We start from the raw sequence: 22,618 nt of genomic DNA on the forward strand, positions 1-22,618 counted from the left end.
GAGGCTAATTGTGACACCCTTCATCTTTTTCTGTTTCTTTGGGGGAAAGAGGTTCTCGGTGTAAACGTCTCTCCCATATTGGTTCCTGTGTCGTTGCTTTCTTCTAGTGAATCAACCAACCAGTTGTCTGAGGATATTCTGTGGTTACAGTGATAAATGCAAAATTTTATATGGGTGTGATTGTTAACCTGGTCAATTGTCTGTTCCATGGCTGGGACCTCTTGTAAATATTAAGTTTTCTTATTCCTAAACCAAACGAAACTCGTGCTGCTAATGTATCTGCACCTACGTTCTTTCTGGATGGTTTGTTGTCACCTTTGACTGTTTCTATATTTATATGTAAAAACTTCTGTCTTGCAAGTCCCTTGAGCCGCATGACCATCAGTCAGTGGCTGTCATCAAAGTTGCTTGGGTCATGGTCAGTCTTTGGGTCAGCACAGTGTAAGTCAGTGGGAGTTAGCAGGGGACGTTGCTGCACCAGGGAGTTGCTGACGTTGATTTCAGGGAATTGGAGGCACCATGTCAGAATGTGAGTAAATGAATGAATTTTTAAAAAAACTTCAAAACAAATCTAAATCTAAGACTGTGCCATACATTGAAGCACAAGACTACTTTTGTATGATATTGAAGGCTTTTAGGAACAAATTGATTACAATAGAACCACAATCATGGAAAGTAGCATTTGCATATTACTTCATTGTGGCAGGGATTAACAAATGAGCAAATGTAGAGAGAAGCTATAGAGAAACTGAAAAACAGGAAATAGATTTTGCATTGGCAAACTCCTCCCTGGAAAGGAATCACAAGTGATAGTTTTGTCATTATCTTTTATTGACATCTACACTTTACAATGATACATTGATTGGTCAGTTATTGTCACTTAGTAACAATGAAATAGCCTTGCTGCACAGGTACAAGATACATGTTAGTTTTTAGACTGACGTTTTGCATTTGATGGGAGTGTTACTGACAAGCCCAACGTTTATTGTTCCTCACTAATTACTGTTGAAAAGATAGCTGCAGTCATCTGGTGTAGGTAATCTACAGTGCTATTAAGGAGTCAATCTTTGAATGCTGTTGGAGCTGCACTCAACCAGGTAAATTGGGAATATTCTATCTCACTACAAACCTGTCTTGACTCTTGTTTCCTGCCCCTAGACAAGTTAATTGGCATAGAATTCCCTGGCTCTTGTAAACTATTGTATTCATATGGCTAAAAAATGTTGCTGGAAAAGCACAGCAGGTCAGGCAGCATCTCAAGGAGCAGGAGAATCGACGTTTCGGGCATAAACCCTTCAGGAAGCCCTGCTCCTTGGATGCTGCCTGACCTGCTGCGCTTTTCCATCAATACATTTTCAGCTCTGATCTCCAGCATCTGCAGTCCTCACTTTCTCCTATTTATATGGAGAGTCCAGTTAAATTTCTAATCAAAGCAAACCCCTGCCAGGAAATTCTCTCATACATTGTATCGGTGTGGGTTTTGCCAGGTGAAGTATTTTAGAGCAGCATTGTGCCTCAGTGGTTAGCCTTGCTGCCCCTCAGCAAAAGGGATCTAGGTTTGATTTCACCCTTAAGTGACTATGTGGAGTTTGCACACTCTCCTTTTGTCTATGTGGGGTTCCTCCAGATGTTCCAGTTCCCTCCCACAGTCCAAAGAAGTACAGGTTAGATAGGTTGACCATGGTAAATTGCCCATAGTGTCCAGCATTGTACAGGCTGGGTGGGTCAAGCATGGGAAATGCAGGGTTACAGGGACAGGGGCTAGGTGGAAAATAACAACACTGGAGAGACTGTAGTGGGGACTAGAAATTTGCTAAATGTGACACCCCTCTTTAAAAAGGAAGTAAGGCAAAAGAGGGAAAAATACAGACCAATTAGCCTAATCTTGGTTGTGGGTAAGATCCTGGAATCCATTGTGAAGGATGAGATTTCGGAATAGTTGGATGATTATGGTAAAGTTAGGTATCCGACAAAGGTGAAAGCTAGTACCTCCAAATAAAACTGTTTGACTATAACCTGAGCTCGTGATTTTTTAAAAAACTTTTTTAGATGAAGGAACGGAGGGTATTCTGGCTATGCTTGCAGACAACACAGATTGGTAGAGGGACAGGTAGCAAGGAGGGGGGGAGGCTGCAGATGGATTTGAACAGGTTAGAAGAGTGGCGAAAGAAGTGGCAGCTGGAGTACAATGTGGGAAATTGGGAGGTCATGCACTTTGGTAGCAAGAATAGAGGCATGGACTATTTTCTAAATGAGGGGGAAAGTTCAGAAATCTGAAGTGCAAAGAGACTTGGAAATTCTAGTCCAGGATATTCTCAAGGTAAACTTGCAGATTGAGTCATTCATTAGGAAGGCAAATAAAATTATGGCATTTATTTTGAGAGGACATGAATATAAAGGCTCTGGTCAGATTACATTTGGAGTTTTATGTGCAGTTTTGGGCCCCCTATCTCCAGAAGGATGTACTGGCTGTGGTGCATGTTAAGAGGACGTTCATGAGAATGGTCCCAGGAATGAAAAGCTTCATGTAGAGGAATGTTTGAGGACACTGTGTCTATACTTGGAGTTTAGAAGGATGAGGGAGATCTAAGTGAAACATACAGAATACTGATGGCCTGGACAGTGAATGTTGGGAAGATGTTTCTATTGGTAGGAGAAACTAGGACCAGAGGGCACAGCCTTCGAGTAAAGGGAAGACATTCTAGAACTGAGACAAGCAGAAACTACTTCAGCCAGAGAGTGGTGAATCTATGGAATTCATTTCCACAGAAGGCTGTAGAGGCCAGATCATTAAGACTGAGATAGCTAGGTTCTTGAGTATCAAGGAGGAGAAAGCAGGAGAATGGGGTTGAGAAACATATCAGCCATGACGGGTCTCAGAAGGACTTTACCAGATTGCCGATTCCAGCAATTTCACAATTTATGTCTCCACATCCAACTTCAGTGGAAAACTGAACAAATAGAGCAGCAGAAACAAAAAAAAACAAAATAGCCACATCGACTATTTGAATCAACATAGTAAACAAACTTGACAGAAGTTAGAGGAACAGGGACATTCATTTTGGTGCCATTTCAGATGCAGATTGTATAATTGAGAGAACCAAAGTCACTGAAGCTAGCAATGAGTACAAAAGAAACCTCCCAGTAGCAGTCTGCCTCTAAATTCAAAGACCAAAGAAAACAATCTATTACAGCAGCTCAAAATTGCCACAGCATTCCCAAGGTAATATTCAAATCTAGACCATTTTGCCTGTACTAAGAAACAGTCACATATCTGAACCAGAAATTGCCTTTTAGACATAAATCCGGTCAATTCAAATTAAAAAATGCAATGACACTAGAGATGAAGACAACTATAAAAGGAGGAAAGTAACAAGTGCCAATTCTTAGTTTAAACTTCTTTAATAGTTTGCAGCTAAATACAGTAGTCTCTGACTACTGCAAAGTGTACAAAACCAGCCAAGCAGCGCTAGCAAACTTGAAACACACAAACTCATTGTTTTTGCGAACAGTTCAAATCTTAGTCTGTTTGTTCTACTTTGGGCCAGGGTTACTGATATGATATAATTACTGATATGTGGTATATACCATTGTCAGCAATCCTGTTTAATTGTAAACTAGCTTGCTTGGAGACCAGTTAAATGCTGCACTGTGGCTCTAGCTTTGCTCTGGCTCATAGGGGAGATTGTTCTTTCATGGAAAATAAGCTTGAAAATTGCTAAATTATGGAAGTTCAAAATTATACCACATCCAGCAGAAAATGGTTATCTGCATGGGTGCTCATGCACTTGGCTCAGTGCATTCACCTATCATTGGATGTAACACCAGAAAAATGTTAGCATTTTCATGTTGAAGTGTGCTTCAAACTATTCCCTTGGATACAAAAGATGCAATAAACTTACCCACAAATTTTCATCATATAAATAAGTTGGGATTGGAGTGAGCAAAAATACTGCATTTAACTTCTTTTTGTGACTTAGTAGCAAATTACTGCTTAGAGAGGCAATGTCCACAACTCATTTTATCACTGTTCAATTAGCATGGACTCCCCCCGCCCCCCACTTTGTACTTCCAGATCAGCAATAGGATAGCCAGATGCAGAATAACAGCTCCTTTTATTCAGTCTTAATTCCACAAGAGAGGTGTAGCTATTATCCATACTAGCTTTTTTATAGCCACTTGGATTACAATGTGCAAACATGCTGTTTTCCTTAATACCAAAGTACAGGTTGCAGATCCAAATGAAAATGATTCTCCTCAGAGTTTTTATTATATGCAACACTATCAGCCAATTCAAATGGATAATTACCACAATAAAAACTAGTTTTGTGACATACCGTGCAAGTTCATGTCTTTGATCTTTCACAGAAAGTCCCAAACATGACTACCAAATTAAAGCAGATGTGCTTTGTTTGTGGAGGAGTGCATGACAGCGGTATCTTGGATAGTAACTCTAATCACACTAATTACAAGACAGATGTTGCCTAAACATTTTCAGGCTGATTTGACCATATTTCCCCTCCAGAGTAGAAATCCAGTTCTGATAGCTGGTGTGGCGATGGGGAGAATTGGAAGGGTAATTAAAGGGCTTTTTAAAATTAGCTACTCATTGTTCAGTCAGTGCTGACCTCATTCAATATCTCAACTATTTTCACCACATATTATCTGCCTGTCCTCAGCCCCATCTAGGAGGTTAAATTGAATTATTAATCCAGTAATAAAAATCTTATGGAATTCAACTGTTTCTGATCTATGTTAATGGTTCTGATGAAGGGACGGTCTGTATTGTGGTCAAATAGGTTAATGGTGCAAACATTACTTGGTTTCCAAGTTATGAGGAGGATATGACCAGACATATGAATCAAGAACCTGTCTAATTATTTGTTTAACTTTCAATTACTCTGCGTTCAATGCTCTCTGGGGAAGAGAATTTGGCAAACTCATGATCCTCAGAAAATTCCTCCCCATGGCAGGAATGGGATATCTGTTGGTTTTAAACTGGGTCCCCAACAGAGAGCAACATCCTCTCAGTATCCACCCTGGCAAGTTCGATAAGCATATTTTTCATTCTTCTAAATTCCAATGGATAAAGACTGGACCTGTTCAACTTTTTGTCACAAAAGTGCTCTTTTACCACAGGAATCAGTCAACTGAATCTTCGCTGAACCACTTCCAATGCAATTATACCCTTCCTTAAGGAGTTGTAGAGCACTATGTGCATATTCCATGTGGTCTTACTGTGGCTTAGACATTCCAACATTCTGAATTACTTGTGTACTAACAATTTGACATTAGTGTCCTAGGATACTCAAATCCCTCCATACTACAGAGTTCTGCAATTTCTCTCTTAAATAATACAATTCATTTCTTCCACCTGCAGTGACTCTATCAGATGAGCCGGCAGCAATTTCTCACGATCTCAGTTCTATAAAAGTAGGCTGTCAGAAACCAGACAGGTTTTCTTCAGCTCTTCATTTTTCTTTTCTCTGGATGCTAGGCTATACATCACTTGTGGAGTTGATTTAGAGGAATTCCTGCTCTCCACTGAATATGGCACCAGGGCATTTTAGTCTACCATCTTGTTTTCTTCCTGATGGGTACTCCGCTAAAAACAAAGTTTACTTTGGGTTTAATCAACTATTGTAAACGTGTGGGTTTAGTCACATCTTTACTTAAATGTTGAGTAGAGCCATTAAATTGGTTAGAATATAAAAGCAGATGCTACATCACATCTTCTCCACTGGAGTTATACCGAGTAGCTTCATTCCATTGGCTAAGACAGAAGCAGTTCCCTTGAAAAGTAGATACCTTGCCTAGAATAAAGAGAAATAGAAGTGAAAAAAAGCTCTGAGCATTGTAAATACTGGATGCACAACTTTGTGAAATACCTGCACATTTTGGATTGAAGAATGAAAAATATTGAATAATACATCCATTTGAATTTATATTGTTAAAAGATTTTAATAGACACTAAGTACTTTATAAAGTAATTATGTAGTTAGGTACAAAAGACAGCCATTTTTGTGTTAATACAAGTACAATTCTCAGGTATTATGATATTACCCCTGTAATATTAACAGATTGTATTCAATTGGGTAATTCAAAATTAATCTATGATTAGAGACAGGACGGTGTAACTGCAAGTGAAGTAGGTATGAACACTCAGAGTTGCAATTGAGGAACCCCAACCCCTGCAACTGTCCATGGCACCCTGGTACAGGGAACCATTCAAGTTCAAGGTAGAGGCAGTATAATTAGCAGGGATAGATATGGTTCTCTACAGCAGTGACCTGAACCCTGAGGGACGTGCTACCTGCCCACTGACAGGGTTAAGGACATCTCCGCAGGGCTGGAGAAGAACTTAGCGTGCGCAGGGAGGGTTCCATTTGATACCAATGAACATTGCTGGGACGAGAAAGGAGGTTCTGAAAGTCTCTGAACTGTTGAGTTACGTAAAAAGGCAGAACGTCCAAGGTAATCATCTCTGGATTACTACCTAGGCCACAGGCAAACTGACAGAATTAAGAAGTTAAACGTATGGCTCAAAAAAACTGGTGTGAGTGGAATGGGTTTCAGTTCATGGGGCTCTCGAACCAGGACTGGAATTGAAAGGAGCTGTTCTGGTGGGTTGAGCTTAATCTGGACTGTGCTGGGACCAGTGTCCTGGTGAAATAAATAAATAGGACTTGGGAGAGGGGAAATGTAAGCTTAGCAAGCAGGAGGCACAAGAGCATTACAGGGCAGCTACTTAGAAAACAATAGCATTTTCCCCCCCCCCCCACCCACCCACCACCAAAAAAAAGGGGGACAGGAATAGACAGAGTACACAAACAGAAAAAACAACACTTAAATAGGTTAACCGGGGAACAAAATGGAAAATGGCAAAATTAATGGCTCTTAAATGCTTAATAGTATTTGGAATTGATAAATGGATTAAAGCCACAAATACAGGTTAACGTATTTATACATTACAGTCATTACAGAGAAAGAATTACAAAGAGATCAAAGCTAGGAATTTAATAACCAGGGGTACATGACGTTTTGAGGCCTGGCAGGAAGGAAAGGGCGTGGGTAGCATTGCTGCTACGGGACGGAATAAACACGATTACAGAAGGAGATTTCAAACTGAAAAGTGTAGAATCCACATGAATGACAGAAAGAAATAAAGAAAGGGAAGATGACACTGAAGAGTAGAATCTAGACCCCCTAACAGTAGCTATGCAGTGGGACAGAGAATAGATCTGAAGGTAATGATGGCAAGTAACAAAGACAGTACATTAATCACAAATGACTATAATATTCACGTCACTAGGCACAGTCAGATTGGCCAAGATAGCCTTGAGGGAGAATTCATAAGAGAATTTCGGTCAATTTCCTAGAACAATATAAGAAATACCATAAGAAATAGGAGTGGAAGTAAGGCCATTTGGCCCATCGAGTCTACTCCAATATGTTGTCAATCTAATTAGGGGTCAGGCTAGTTTTGATCTGTTGATGTGTAATAATGCAAGTTTAATAAATGATGTCAGAGTAAAAAAGATCCCCTAGGAGGCAGTGACCATAACATAGTAGAATTTAGCACTCAGTTTAAAAGTGAAGAACGTTTGGTTGAAAACAACTGGGCTAAGCTTAAATAAGCGTTTAGGCTGACGACCCTTTACCAGAAATCTCAAAATGTGAAAAGCACTGAAATGTGAAGTTTTTTGCCTGAACTTTTTTTCTCAATAACCATGTTGTTTGGTATACAAACAATTAACTCAACTCCACACCCACTCAACCCACGTCACTCAGGTATGACTCAGCAGTGTCACCCAGCATTTTGCAGATGTCAATTCTGTCTCAGCACTCGTAGCACTCACAGGTGTGTCTGCTGTTCGGTAGATTTTAAAACATTTTTACAATGAAAATGTCATTTAATCCTTTATCTGAAAAATTCCAAAATCTGAAAGACAGCTGGTCCCGAGGGCTTTGGATAAAGGATTGTCTACCTGTACTTACAAAGCAATAAGGCAGAGCTGACTGGAATAGGCTGGCAAAGAATTTGAGCAGCAGACATAGAACATAGAACATAGAAGAATACAGCGCAGTACAGGCCCTTCAGCCCTCGATGTTGCGCCGATCAAAGCCCACCTAACCTACACTAACCCACTATCCTCCATATACCTATCCAATGCCCGCTTAAATACCCATAAAGAGGGAGAGTCCACTACTGCTACTGGCAGGGCATTCCATGAACTTACGACTCGCTGAGTGAAGAACCTACCCCTAACATCAGTCCTATATCTACCCCCCCTTAATTTAAAGCTATGCCCCCTTGTAATAGCTGACTCCATACGTGGAAAAAGGTTCTCACTGTCAACCCTATCTAACCCCCTAATCATCTTGTACACCTCTATCAAATCACCCCTAAACCTTCTTTTCTCCAATGAAAACAACCCCAAGTGCCTCAGCCTTTCCTCATAGGATTTTCCTACCATACCAGGCAACATCCTGGTAAACTTCCTCTGCACCCATTCCAGTGCCTCCACATCCTTCCTATAGTATGGCGACCAAAACTGCACACAATATTCCAGATGCGGCCGCACCAGAGTCTTATACAACTGCAGCATGACCTCAGGACTCCGGAACTCAATTCCTCTACCAATAAAAGCCAGTACGCCATATGCCTTCTTCACTGCACTATTTACCTGGGTGGCAACTTTCAGAGATCTGTGTACATGGACACCAAGATCCCTCTGCTCTTCCACACTACCAAGTAGTCTACCATTAGCACAGTAATCCATCTTTTTATTACTCTTACCAAAGTGAATCACTTCACACTTAGCTACATTGAACTCCATTTGCCACCTTTCTGCCCAGCTCTGCAGCTTCTCTATATCCCGCTGTAACCTGCCATATCCTTCCTCACTGTCTACAACTCCTCCGACTTTCGTATCATCCGCAAACTTGCTCACCCAACCTTCTAACCCTTCCTCCAGGTCATTTATAAAAATGACAAACAGCAATGGTCCCAAAACAGATCCTTGCGGAACACCGCTAGTGACGGCACTCCAAGATGAACCTTTGGAAGAAGACAGAGGGTAGTAGTTGATGGCAGAGAGCCAATTCCTAATCCAAACCTCCAACTCACCCTCAATGCCATATCTCTGTATTTTCTGCAGTAGCCTACCATGGGGGACCTTATCAAACACCTTACTAAAATCCATATATACCACATCTACCGCTTTCCCCTCATCTACCTCCTTAGTCACCTTCTCAAAGAATTCAATAAGGTTTGTGAGGCACGACCTGCCCTTCACAAAACCATGCTGACTATCCTTGATCACATTATTCTTATCCAGATGTGCATAAATCCTATCCCTTACAATTCTCTCTAAGACTTTGCCCACAACAGAAGTGAGACTCACTGGCCTATAGTTACTAGGATTATCCCTACTCCCCTTCTTGAACAAGGGAACCACGTTTGCTAGCCTCCAGTCCTCTGGCACTACTCCTGTCGACAAAGAGGACACAAAAATCAAGGCCAATGGCTCTGCAATCTCCTCCCTTGCTTCCCAGAGAATCCTAGGATAAATGCCATCAGGCCCAGGGGACTTATCTATTTTCACCCTTGCCAGAATTTCCAACACCTCTTCTCTACATATCTCAAAGCCATCCATTCTACTTATTCGTGCCTCAGTATTCATATCGACAACAATGTCCTGTTCCTGAGTGAATACTGACGAAAAGTATTCATTCAGCGCCTCCCCAATCTCTTCAGCCTCCACACGCAACTTCCCATTACTATCCTTGATTGGACCTATTCCTTCCCTAGTCATTCTTTTATTCCTAACATACCTATAGAAAGCCTTAGGGTTTTCCCTAATCCTACCAACTAAGGACCTTTCATGTCCCCTCCTTGCTGCTCTTAGCTCTCTCTTCAGGTCCTTCCGGGCTACCTTATAACTCTCAATTGCCCCTATTGAACCTTCACGCCTCATCTTTACAAAGGCCGCCCTCTTCCATTTAACAAGGGATTCCAATTCCTTATTAAACCACGGCTCCCTCACACGACCCTTTCCTCCCTGCCTGATAGGTACGTAATTATCAACGACACTCAATAGTTGCTCCTTGAACAAGTTCCACATATCAATTACGCTCTTGCCTTGGAATCTACTTTTCCAATCCACACATCCTAAGTCATGCCTCAACGCATCATAATTTCCCTGCCCCCAGCTATAACTCTTGCCCTGTAGTACACACTTATCCCTCTCCATCACTAGAGTAAAAATCACCGAATTGTGGTCACTGTCCCCAAACCACTGTCATGGTTGAGATACACTGGCAGACGTTTAAGGAAGTATGACTCATGAGATATATGCCAATGAGAAAGTTAATGTACTTTAGCCAAGTTTGTGGTCAACACAAAAATAGGTGGGAAGACAAATGAGAAGGATGACGCACAGAGTCTTCAAAAGAATACAGACAGATTAAGAGAATGGGCAATGATTTTGCAGATGCAGAAAAAATGCGAGGCTATTTACTTTGGCAGAAAGAATAGAGGAGCTGATTATTAGTTAAATGCAGAAAGCTCCAGCACAAAGGGATTTGAGTGTTTGTGCAAAAATCACTAAAAAGCTACCATCCAAATTCAAAAACAGCAATGTTAACTCTGCTGTCTTCCCAGACCTGTTTTTGTTTCAGAAGTCCAGCATCTACAGTTCTTTGTTTTGTTTTATTTTAGCATCCAAATTCCGTGGGTAATAGGGAAGGCAAATGGACTTTGCCTTTTATTTCAAAAGGGAAAGGGAATGGAGTATAAATGTAGGAAGGCTTTGCAAAAACCATATAAAAGGACTTGTCAGTCTACAGCTAGAATACTGTGCTCCTTAACGAAGGACAGATATTAGCAAGTTTTGAGAAGATTTGTAGCTCAGGTTGAGGTTCTGGATGTAGGTTTGCTCACTGAGCTAGGTAACATCTTCAGTAGGCCTTCGGGCGAAGCACTGCTGATAACTCCTGTTTGGGTTTCTTTGGGTTGTTGATGACATCTCCTGTGGTGATGTCATTACCGATTCTTTTTCTCAGGGGTTGGTAGATGGGGTCTAACTCTGTTTGTTGATAAAGTTCCGATTGGAACTCTATCAACAAACACATCGAGTTAGACCCCATCTACCACCCCCCGAGAAAGAGAACAGGACTCAAACTTAATCTTTAAATTGATACAGCAAAAATGCTGTTGGATTTTTAATATTTATTTTAAATAAACTGTGCAATAACATCTTAATGGCTGGACAGATTTGTTAATACATACTAACCATTGCTACTTCAGATAAGCTGCCTTTGACATGCAGAGTCCTGTGAGCTATAGAAGCAAGACGACTGCAAAAAAATAAAATTACATTTTAATAAAGAGAAACAGAATTGTTACATTTATTTTTTATGAATGTAGTGGGGGCCCTACTGTGTGACCAAGCAGAGGCTCAGGAAGCACTTCTAATCGAGGTTGATATTCAAGCTTACTGTTAAGTGCTCAGGTACATATTGGGTACATCACGAAATAGGAGCACCGTACCACCCAATCAATAAATATGGGCATGGCCGATGCTGGGTTTTAACTCTATCTTCCTGCCCATTTTCCATATCCTTCAATTCCCTGAGTTATCAAAATGTGCCTGTTCAATTGGACATTTTGCCCACTATTGCCATTTTAATTCAGTCAAGATACTGTGACACCCTGGAGCTGCAGATTTTGAAAAGGGAGATGAATCCTCAAGCACTGACGGTGACCAATGGCACTGAGGCAGCAACAATCTTTACCTCAACATTATCAGGTAGTTTACAAGATGTTTTGGTTGGAGGTCCTCCGAAACTTGGAATAGAACTTCATCATACCTTAAAAAAACACATGACTCCTTGTCATAACATTTCATGTACTACTTCAATAAAAAAAATCTGAAAAGCACTTCTTAAAGAAATCAAATTAGCAAAATGACTTCTTATAATTTTAAAATACAAACTATTTACCCACATTATTTGTTCATAGGACAAAGGTATATTTGTTAAGATTGGTATTTATTGTTTATTTGCTCTTGGAGAATCAACTCCTTGGACTGTTAGAGTTTGTGTGTTGTAGTTCACCAGCCACACAATAGGAGTGGTGTCCTGGATATTAATCCAGCACAGAACACAACAGATCAGGATTACAATTTAGAACAGTAAGAACCATCACGAGTAGATGATTCCTTACTTACAGCTATTAAATCATTATATTTGCAACACTGCTTCTCAAAAGATATAACTGTACCTGTCATACCTGAGGAGGTGCTGCAGCAATGCAATTGCCTGAGGATCTTGTAAACACGCAGGGTTGAACTGCTCATCTATTCTATTTTCAAATGTTCTCTGCAAACTGAATTAATTAAAAAACATCATAGCTGTAAATATGTCAAGGAGAACACATCATAAACAACATTTGAGCCCTGCAGTCAAGATTAATAATGTCACTGTTTAGTCTCAGGTATTTTTTATAGGAAACTGGAACAGGAGTAGGTCCAAATATGGCCCAGAGAGGTCATTCTGCCATTGCAGCTGATCCTTTACCTCAAAAGCCATACTCTTGTTTGCCCCCATATTCCTCAACACACTACAAATCTAATTGTTTATTAAACATATCAAAGACTTGGCCTCTGCAGCCTTCTGTGGAGAAATTTCTCATCTCTGTCCAAAATGGCCTATCCCACACCCAGAGACCATAAAACTCTGCTCTAAAGCCTATGGCTGAGGGAAATACCATCTCTGCCTCAATCTGTTCCGTCCTGTCAGAACATAGTATGTTTCAATGAAATTCCATCTCACTCTGAAATTCAGTAAAATCTCCACTCATTGGACAAATTTGCCAACCCAGGATGCTGTATGACTCAATGAATCAGTCTGGCAGACCATCACTACAGTCTTACTAAGGTAATTACATCTTTTCTTAGGTAAGGAGATCAAAACTGCACACAACACTCCAAGTGTGCTCTTGCAAGGCCTTGTACTGCTGTAGTAAGACATCCTTACTCTTGTACTCAAACTCTTGCAATACTATTTGCCTTAACTGCTTGCTGCCAAATTGCATGCTCGCTTTTAAGGGCCAGCGTACAAGCATACCCAGCTCCCATTCTATCACCACTGAAATAATGCTCTGTAATTGTTTTTTTTTGCTCCCAACCCAAGTGGAGAATTTCTTACTTATCCACGTTATGCTGTATCTGCCACGTACCTGCCCACTCACTCAACTTGTCTAAGTTGTTCATATTCTACAGACCCGGATTTGGAATCCAACTTTTAACAGGTTCTTGTTGCAGTGGAGATTTCATGATGGTCAAATACCGCCTTATTCACCAAATCGCTCACAAGAAAGGCTAATCTCAAAAGAATCCCTCATACCAGCAGTACACCATTTTGTAGTCAGACAGTTTAAGACCTCTTGTGTCACTACTATTATTATTTCTTTAAGATTGTTCCATAGTTTTCATTGTTCTGGCAGACAAACCTATCCTTTGCATGACTTCTGGCAATAGATTCTGGTCACCTGATACTTCCAATGCTATGGCTGCTATTCATGCTCGGACTGGAGTTGAATGCTCCTTCGGACTTCAGCCACTCATCATACCAGATATCACCTTGCTGAGGATGTTTCCACATACAGAGAGCATCCACAGGAAATATACAGAAAAGGCTGATCGTCCAAATAAGGATGCAATGTTGACTTGGCATCAGTGGTAATATGTTCGAACTCTCTTCAACCTTGCACAGCTGAACACGTGTTAAGCAGCAGAAAAGAACACCACCAGTGGTACTAAAAGGCATTAACTACTTGCAAGTTAGCTGAAAAATATCTTGCCGTGGTCACTACATTTCTACCTTCCTTTTTAAAAAAGGTCATCACCTTCAAAGATTACTGATCTGGTTCATTCCTACTACTTAACACATGTAGTATCCTTGCAAGTAAACTGCCCATCTCCAACATAATTTCCCCTCTGAAGTTCCTGAACTCCTTCTGATTTCCCAAACGTGCACCCATCCCTTCTACAATCCCACAGCTAAAATTCTCCAGTCAAGTTTCTGGCCCAGCCCATCTGTACCCATGAGATACTGGGAGGGATTTAATTCTTTTCAAAGGCTCTCCTCCTGGCCCAAGGAAGTGCTTTGGGGAAGCAGCACTTCCCAATTCAAGATCACTAGCCTAATGTCCCACAGCTAAAGGTTTCCCCCTTTACATACTGTTACACTTATGTTGTAGCACTGAGCTGTGCATCAGAGCACAATTGTGGTTTAATAATTAGATAACTGTCTGACTTTTGCAGGAGACTTGCTCCTGCTTTGAATGATCATCCAAACATCTAAAAAGTGCATAATGAGTCCAGGCTAACCAATCCAGATATTTGAATTCTATCCTTCAGTGACTTTCCTTTGAGGATTGAGGGCGGAGGTCTCGTTGAAATCAAGATTTGGCTGTCAGACATTCACAAGTGCACATGCTTGAAGTAAGATAATTGTAGAACGACTAAAACAAAAGATTTTATTGGCTGACCAATCTCCAGAGACTTGACTGGTCACCCTCCTCCCAACTCATCTATCTAAAGACCATTCATGGCTGCCTTTCATATTTAAATCAGTCAGGAATTAGAATGGCAGGCAGGAAGTGAATTCCAGACATTAGGGTTTAGGCACCTGAAGGAACAATGTGGGACAAAGAATCAGAGTATACAAGAATAAATATGGGTGCTTGTGATAAAGGGTCAACAATATTCATGGTTACTTTAATTTATATGTAACCTGGAATCATCAGCCTGGATTAGAAGCTCATGGACGTTTTTGAGGTAGTATCTTACAGCAGCAAGTTCTAGAACCAACCAGAAAGCAGGTTATATCAGACCTGTGTAATACAACAGGATTAATGAACCCCTAGGTAGCAACAACCATAATATGATATCCAATATAAACATATGGGCAGCTCAGTGGGTTGGCACTGCTACCTCCTAGCACAGCGACCTGGGTTCAATTTCAGGCTCGGGTGACTATCTGTGTGAAGTTTGCACATTTTCCCAGTGTCTGTGTGGGTTTCCTCCAGGTGCTCCGGTTTCCTCCCACAGTTCAAAGGTACACAGGCTAGGCGGTCTGGCAAGGCTAAATTGCCCATAGTCTCCAAGGATGTAAAGGCTAGATTGGTTAGCCATGGGAACTGCAGGGAACCAGGAATGCAGTAGGTCTGAGTGGGAAGCTAACTTCGGAGGGTTGGTGTGGACTCGATGGGCCAAATGGCCTGCTTCTATACTGTAGGGATTCTGTGATGGAATTGTACACCTAATTGGAAAGGGATATGGCCTTGTGGGAATGAAGCCTGAGCTAACTGAAGTGAAATGCCACAAGAGACTAGGGGATGGATCAACAGAGATGCACTGGCAGGTATTTAAAGTGATATCTTGGAGTACAAACCAAATTTGTTTTAACTGGCAATCTTAATAAACCAGCAAAAATTAAATATTTGAAATTCTGGAAATTCATTGTATTACTGTGATCTCCGCAATGTTGGAGTAGTCAGTTGAGGGTATACAAAGTTAAAAATCACACAACACCAGGTTATAGTCCAACAGGTTTAAATGGAAGCACCAGCTTTCAATGAAACCTTTTGGACTATAACCTGGTGTTGTGTGATTTTCAACTTTGTACACCCCAGTCCAACACCAGCATCTCCAAATCATTTGAGGGTGTGTGAGAGAAGGCTCTCTGCCGCTAAGTTTTATTTACAGCAAAATTGCATTATTATTTAAGTAACTTATGCTGCAAATAAAATATAAATTATAACAGTGACATGCATACCTCCTGCATTAAATTTCTGCTACTTAGTGTGTATTTTTATATTGATTTTGTGGATCTCTTGATCAACTGGAATATTTGATCAAATGAAACCCTCCTGGTCCCAAAAGGTGCTGGTTAAAAAAACGTTTACTGTATTAAGAATATATCAGAAACATTCTAAAAGAGTGGGCCCACTATCTATGATTAACTAAATAAAGAAAAAGCATACAACTGTGCAAAGTGAATGGCAGGTCAGAGGATTGTTCAGAATATAAAGAATGGCAGAAAATAAAAAGTTTAATGGGTGGGAAGGAATTACAGTGCAAGAGGAAGCTAGGTAGGAACGTAAAAGTGGACAGCAAGTGTTTCAAAAGAAAATAAAGTACAGTAAGTGTTGGTCAGAGGATGGAGTTGATAGGCAAAACTGAAATGGAAGATGAAATTAGCAAATATTTTGCTCTGACTTCATTATGGAGGATACAAAAACATGCTGATAATAGGTGTAAATCAGGAGGTGAAAAGGGAGAGATGAACTCTGCAAATTTACAATCATAAAGGAAGCAGCACTAAGCAAACCGATGGAACTGCAAACTGACAATTCTATGGGTGCAGATGGACTTCAACCTTGGTAGACAAGTCAGGAAAAGTTAGTACGCAGGTATTCAAAAAGGTTAATGGGATGCTATCCCTATGAGAGGAATTGAATATAACAGTAAAGATACTATGTTTCAGTTAACAGGCATTGACAGGACACGTCTTGAATACTATGTGCAGTTTTGGCCTCCTTAAAAGAAGATGTAAATGCTTTGGAGGTGGTTAAAAGGAGGCTTACGAGAACTATGCATGAAGTAAGTGGATTGTCTTAGGAGGATGAGTTGGACAGGGTAAGCTTGCATCCACTGGAGGTTTGAAGAGTGAGGGTTGACTTGATTGAAGAGTAGAAGGCTCCGAATGATCTTGACAAGGCGATTATGGAAATTTGGTTTCCTCTTGTGGTTGAGTCCATAACTAGATGACACGGTTTTAAAATTAGGAGTTGCCTTTTCAGGAATGCATTGAGGAAAATCCTTTTTGAGGGTTGTGAGACTTGAGGCAAAGTCATTAAATATTTGTAACGCAGATGAAGGTAGATTCGTTCTAAGCAGGCAAATAAAAGCTATGGGGATAAACAGGAATGTAGAGTTTGAAATATAAACAAATCAGCCAATCCTAATGCCCTTCCATTTCCCACTAACCTGCAATTTTGACCTTTTGAAAACTTTGTATGTTTTACACTGATCCAGCACCTTGGAAAGTGCTTTTGGCTGTTCCGCACTTGCACCTTACCTGCACAGCCTTGCATGTGTGTATTGTAAGAATACACCAGTATCTCCATGGCTTTGGAGGACACGATCCCAATCGAATTCATAATCAGATAAGAGGGGACCTTTGAAATCCTATAAAGTACATTAAAGAGTTAGTCACTTTTTAAAAAAAAATCCTAATTTACTAACTTGGAAGAAACTCAGGAAAAGTTGACTTTGGGAAAGCAATGAAAATATTGGTCATTAATATATATATATATATTTCACAATTTGACAACTCTGATACATCCTGCACATAAGGTTCCAACATTCTGGGATTGACCTGGAGTCTCCAGGGATTGAATAACAATCTCCAGAACATGCAATCCTAGAGAAAGGTCATAGGCATTAAAAAAATAGCACTTCTTTATCATTTCTTTGAATGTTTCTTTTTGCCAGATATAAACACATTGAAAATGGGGATGGAAACAAATAAGGCTGTTTGGCCGACAGTCAAGCATCATCGAATTGAAAAGGAGTCTCTTTGATTACCAATTGGCACAGGAAGACAATGCTTCACAGAATGGATGCGTTTGCCGATTAATGGGTGTTATTTAGGGGAAAATCATGTGATTAAACCTCCAGAAACATACTTAAACACAGTTGGCAATACTACTTACATAGTTGCTTTGATCTATTAAAAGGCCTTTACATTAATGTGCAATGTACTCCCTGCTGGTTACAAAATAGTCAACACATTCTACAGGCCCAGTGGTCGAACAGCCACAATAGCAAAAGTGTACATTAGCTAAGACTTTTGTTCGGTTTTTATGTAGTACCAACAATCTACTTGGAGCGTTTAAAATATACATACAACACAATCAGTGTACTGGTGCAGCTTGGTGTACTGACAAAAGGAGGTGATGAACTCTCAATCCTCATGCCTCAATGTTACTGAGTTTCAGCTCATGGTTTGGAAACACTGGGTGAGGTTAGGCGGCTCCTTGCAAAGGAAAATAAACCCAGTGAAGCAGAAATTCCAAGCCCTTCTAAAATGCCCACCCACCCACCAGCATATTGGATCCTGGCACGTGCTGCCCATATCCAGGAAGAGCTTGTTAAAATTCAAAACCTTTGTCTGCCAACATGGCTGAAGAGAGAGGGTCTCAGACTGAGAGACTGCTCAGATTTGGTTGGGTGTCAAACGTACACCAAGATGCCAAAGGGGCATGCTAATTAGAGAGGAGAGGATGCAAAACCTGACAGGCACACTTTCTCTCTTCATTCCTTTTAAATCATGGGGCTGAGCGTCACAAAAGTCATTCACTTCTTGGCGGAAATTAACCTCCTCCATTTTGGGTAGCTGCATTTGGCCACCATTTTGTTTTAAAGTGCGTAACAAAGGTGGGTGCCTAATATATGGCTACTTAGGAAACAGGTTTTGAAATTCTTTAGTGGAGCAAAGGTCAGCAATTGCTGCCCATTCCCAATTGTCCTCGAGCTGATGGTGATGGTGATGAGTTACCTTCCTGAACAATCTTGGTTAGAGACAAAAAAAAAACTGCAAATGCTGTAATCCAAAGTTGACAGGCAGGAGGCTGGAAGAACACAGAAAAACAAGCAAGCCTGGCATACCTTTGAAACGTTGACTTCCCCACCTCCTGATGCTGCCTGGCCTGCTGTGTTCTTCCAGCCTCCTGCCTGTCTACTTTGCTGAACAATGGCAGTATATCTGATATCTGCAGCGGATTGGTCCAATGGTGCTCAGCTACTTCAGAGGGTCCAGCACAATGCTGCAGGATCACACGCAAGTCAGACTGGGTAAGGACAGCAGGTTTCCTTCCCGAAATGGACATTAGTGAACCAGATCAGTTTTTAATGACAATTGATGATAGTTTCATGGTACTATTGTTACACAGACCAGCTTTTAATACCAGATCATTAATTAACTGAATTTAAATGTCACCACTGCCCTGTAGCATTACACTGGATCTCTGTCTTACCCAACCAGGGATATTACCACTAATCAACCTCTCCTCCAAATCAGAGACTCTATCCACTCAGAGTCAGCAGCAGAGATTCCTTATAGATGAATGAGTGTGCAGAGGCTGCTAGCCTGCTAACTCTCGGGGTCAAATTGTGCAGATTACTGAGCAGCTGGTTTTAAGGGTGGCACAGTGCCTTAGTGGTTAGCACTGCTGCCTCACAGCACCAGGGTCCCAGGTTCAATTCCAGCCTTGAGCAACTGTGTGTGGAGTTGGCACATTCTCCCAGTGTCTGCGTAGATTTCCTCCGGGTGCTCCGGTTTCCTCCCACAATCCAAAGATGTGCAGGTCAGGTGAATTGGCTATGCTAAATTGCCCATATAGTGTTAGGAGCATTAGTCAGAGGGAAATGGGTCGGGGGGGGTTACTCTTCGGAGGGTTGGTGTGGACTGGTTGGGCTGAAGGGCCTGTTTCCACACGGTAGGAACTCTAATCTAAGAATCGGTGATGGCGAGGCCAGAACATAAAGCTTTGCCACATTGTTCACAGTGTGAAACTTATAACAGCACGAGAAAAATTCCATCAGCAAAGACTCCATCACATTCAATAGAGAACCACTAAACAAAGAACCAATGTCCTCTTGAAGCCAGTTCCATAAACATTCAGGAAAAGCTTGTCCAAAAAGCCAATGGATTGGGCTATATCTGAATGATCGAAAAGTGCCTCACCGCCAAATCCAGTTTTTGCAATACTCAAAAGATCAGTGGCCCAGGAATGGACAACAAAAACACTACATAGACACTCTGTAGCTCTCCTTGCGAGCAGAGCAGCAGGACATGAATGGTCAGGAGGAACTTGTTATCAACTGTTCAGTGAGGCAACAACATGTCCATCAAACCACATCTTGCTTTTAATCGTAACAGCTCAACGAGAATAAATGAAAATATTGCAAATCTGCACTCCAGATCACAGCACCCCTTAGGACACCTTGCTTGGTTACGTAAATTGGCCATGCTAAATCGCCTGTAGTGTTAGGTGAAGGGGTAAATGTAGGGGAATGGGTCTGGGTGGGTTGTGCTTCGGCGGGTCAGTGTGGACTTGTTGGGCCGAAGGGCCTGTTTCCACACTAAGTAATCTAATCTAGTCTAATCAATGATCTGAGAATTAAAAATTGACCTGTTCGGTCATGTCAATAAGTGGGAAAGTAAGTTGCACTGAAGAAATAAGAAATTGACCATTATACGGACAGGTTAGGTAAATAGGAGAAAGTGAGGACTGCGGATGCGTGAGATCAGAGTTGAAGAGAGGGGTGCTAAAAAAGCACAGCTGGTCAGGCAGCATCCAAGGAGCAGGAGAGTCGATGTTTTGAACATAAGCCCTTCATCAGGAATGAGAGGGTGGCCCAAGGGGGCAGAGAGATAAATGGAAAGGGCTGAGGTAGTAGGGAATACGAGAGGTAATGAAGGCAGGGGTGAAGGTGATAAGTCAGAGAGGAGATTGGAGCAGATAGATGGGAAGTAAGATGGAGAGGTAGGACAGTGCCAAGTTGGAAGGTTAGATCCAGGAAAGGGGGGGGGGGGGGGCGTAAAATGAGGAAACTGGTGAAATCTACATTGATCCCAAGGTGGAAGAGGTGGTGTTCTTCCTCTAGGTGTCAAGTGGCTACAGTTTGGCAGTGGAGGCGGCCCAGGTCTTGCATGTCCTTGGCGGAGTAGGAGGGGGAGTTGAAGTGTTTGGCCACAGAACAGTGGGATTATTTATTGCATGTGTCCCAGAGGTGTTTTCTCAAATGTTCCACAAGTTGGTGTTCTGTCTCCCTGATGTAGTGGAGGCCATATCAAGAGCAACAGGCAAGGTAGATGATGTGTGTTGAAGTACATGTAGTTGTTAGGTCAATGCCCCCCACCAACACACCCTTCACACGCGGCACATTCCCCTGCCGCCGCAGGAAGTGCAAAACTTGCAACCTCACCTCCCCCCTCACCTTCGTCCAAGATCCCAAAGGATCCTTCCACATCCAACAGATTTACCTGTACTTCCACACACATCATCTACTGTGTCCGTTGCTCCTGATGTGGTCTCTTTTACATCGGGGAGACAAGACACCAATATGTGAAACATTTCAGAGAACATCTTTGAGACACACGCACTAAACAACCCCACTGCCCTGCGGCCAAACATTTTAACTCCCAGTCCTACTCCACTAATGACATGCGAGTCCTAGGACTCCTCCACCGCCAAACTCTGACCGCCTGATGTCTGGAGGAAGAACGTGTCGTCTTCGTCCTCTGGACCCTCCAACCACACGGGATCAATGTGGATTTCACCAGTTTCCTCATTTCCCCACCCCTCCACCCTATCCCAGATCCAATCTTCCAACCGCCGTCTTAAATGCTCCACTTGTCCATCTTCCTTCCCACTTATCCACTCCACCCTCCTTCACCCCTACCTTCATTTACCTATTGCAATCCCAGCTACCTTCCCACCATCTCCAGCCCCCTGTCATTTATCTCTCTGCCCCCTTGGGCCACCCTCCCATTCCTGATGAAGAGCTTATGCTCAAAATATTGACTCTCCTGCTCCTCGGATGCTGCCTGACCAGGTTAGGTGAATGGGCCAAAAATTAATGAAGTTTAAGACAGCTAGGTTATCCATTTTAGACGGAGGAATACAAGGCTAACTCATTATCTAAATGGGGTGATAAATAGTGAGGAAGATAGCCTTAGATTGCAGGAGGATATAGGCGGGCTGGTCAAATGGGGTGATCAGTAGAATTCAATCCAGAGAAATGTGGGGTGGTGCACTTAGGCAGGACAAACAAGGCAAGGGAATACATGATGAATGGTAGGACCCTACAAAATCCCAAGGATCAGAGGGACATTGGTGTGTATTTACACTGGTCCCTTAAAAGGTATGAGGTCAGGTTGATAAAGTGGTTAAAAAAGGTATATGGTGTTTATTTTACTCAACATGAGCAGGTGGGATTTGAATCTAGGCCTCCTGGCTCAGACAGAGGAATGCTACCACTGCATCACAGGAGCCCAAGTGGGCATTTGGTGTACTTGCCTTTGTCAGCTGAGGTTTGAGTTTAACAGCAGGAAGATTAAGCTGGGAAAAAAAACAACTTTGGTTAGGCTACAGCTACAGGATTGTGTGCAGGTCAGGGATCCACACCATAGCAGGGATGTGACAGCACTGGAGGGGATGCAGAGGAGATTTACCAGAATGTTGCTCAGCTGGAGAGTTTCAGATAGGAGCAGATTAGATAGACTGAGGAAGTTTTCCTCACAGCAGGAGACTGAGAGAGGGGTGTGATTGAAACATATGAAATAATGAGAATCATAGATAGAGTGGACTGGGAAAAACATTTCCCTAATGGAATGATCAGTGAGAAGGGACAGAAAATTTAGAGGAGATGTGAGGAAAAGCCTTTTCAGCCAGACGGTGGTGGGAATCTGGGACTGTCTGCCTGTAAGGGTGGGAGAGGCAGGAACCTTTGTAAGATTTAAGAAGTGTTTAGACTTG

At 41.8% G+C, this 22,618-nt stretch overlaps 1 protein-coding gene across 3 annotated transcripts in view; it reads right to left on the bottom strand.

The window, feature by feature from the left end:
* Nucleotides 1-810: 810 nt before the first annotated feature.
* rars2 (arginyl-tRNA synthetase 2, mitochondrial) overlaps nucleotides 811-22,618 on the bottom strand; it is a 77,077-nt gene continuing 55,269 nt past the window's right edge. For all 3 annotated transcript variants that reach the window (XM_072553666.1, XM_072553667.1, XM_072553657.1), the window contains 5 exons: nucleotides 17,152-17,261; nucleotides 12,296-12,391; nucleotides 11,800-11,874; nucleotides 11,298-11,361; nucleotides 811-5,813 (listed from right to left, as the gene is read on the bottom strand). In XM_072553666.1, coding sequence (XP_072409767.1) covers nucleotides 5,727-5,813; nucleotides 11,298-11,361; nucleotides 11,800-11,874; nucleotides 12,296-12,391; nucleotides 17,152-17,261 — 432 coding nt within the window. In that variant the 3' untranslated portion in view covers nucleotides 811-5,726. The remainder of the gene's footprint in view (nucleotides 5,814-11,297; nucleotides 11,362-11,799; nucleotides 11,875-12,295; nucleotides 12,392-17,151; nucleotides 17,262-22,618) is intronic.

Source organism: Chiloscyllium punctatum, chromosome 3 (assembly GCF_047496795.1).
Source record: "Chiloscyllium punctatum isolate Juve2018m chromosome 3, sChiPun1.3, whole genome shotgun sequence".
Classification (NCBI taxonomy): Eukaryota; Metazoa; Chordata; class Chondrichthyes; order Orectolobiformes; family Hemiscylliidae; genus Chiloscyllium; species Chiloscyllium punctatum.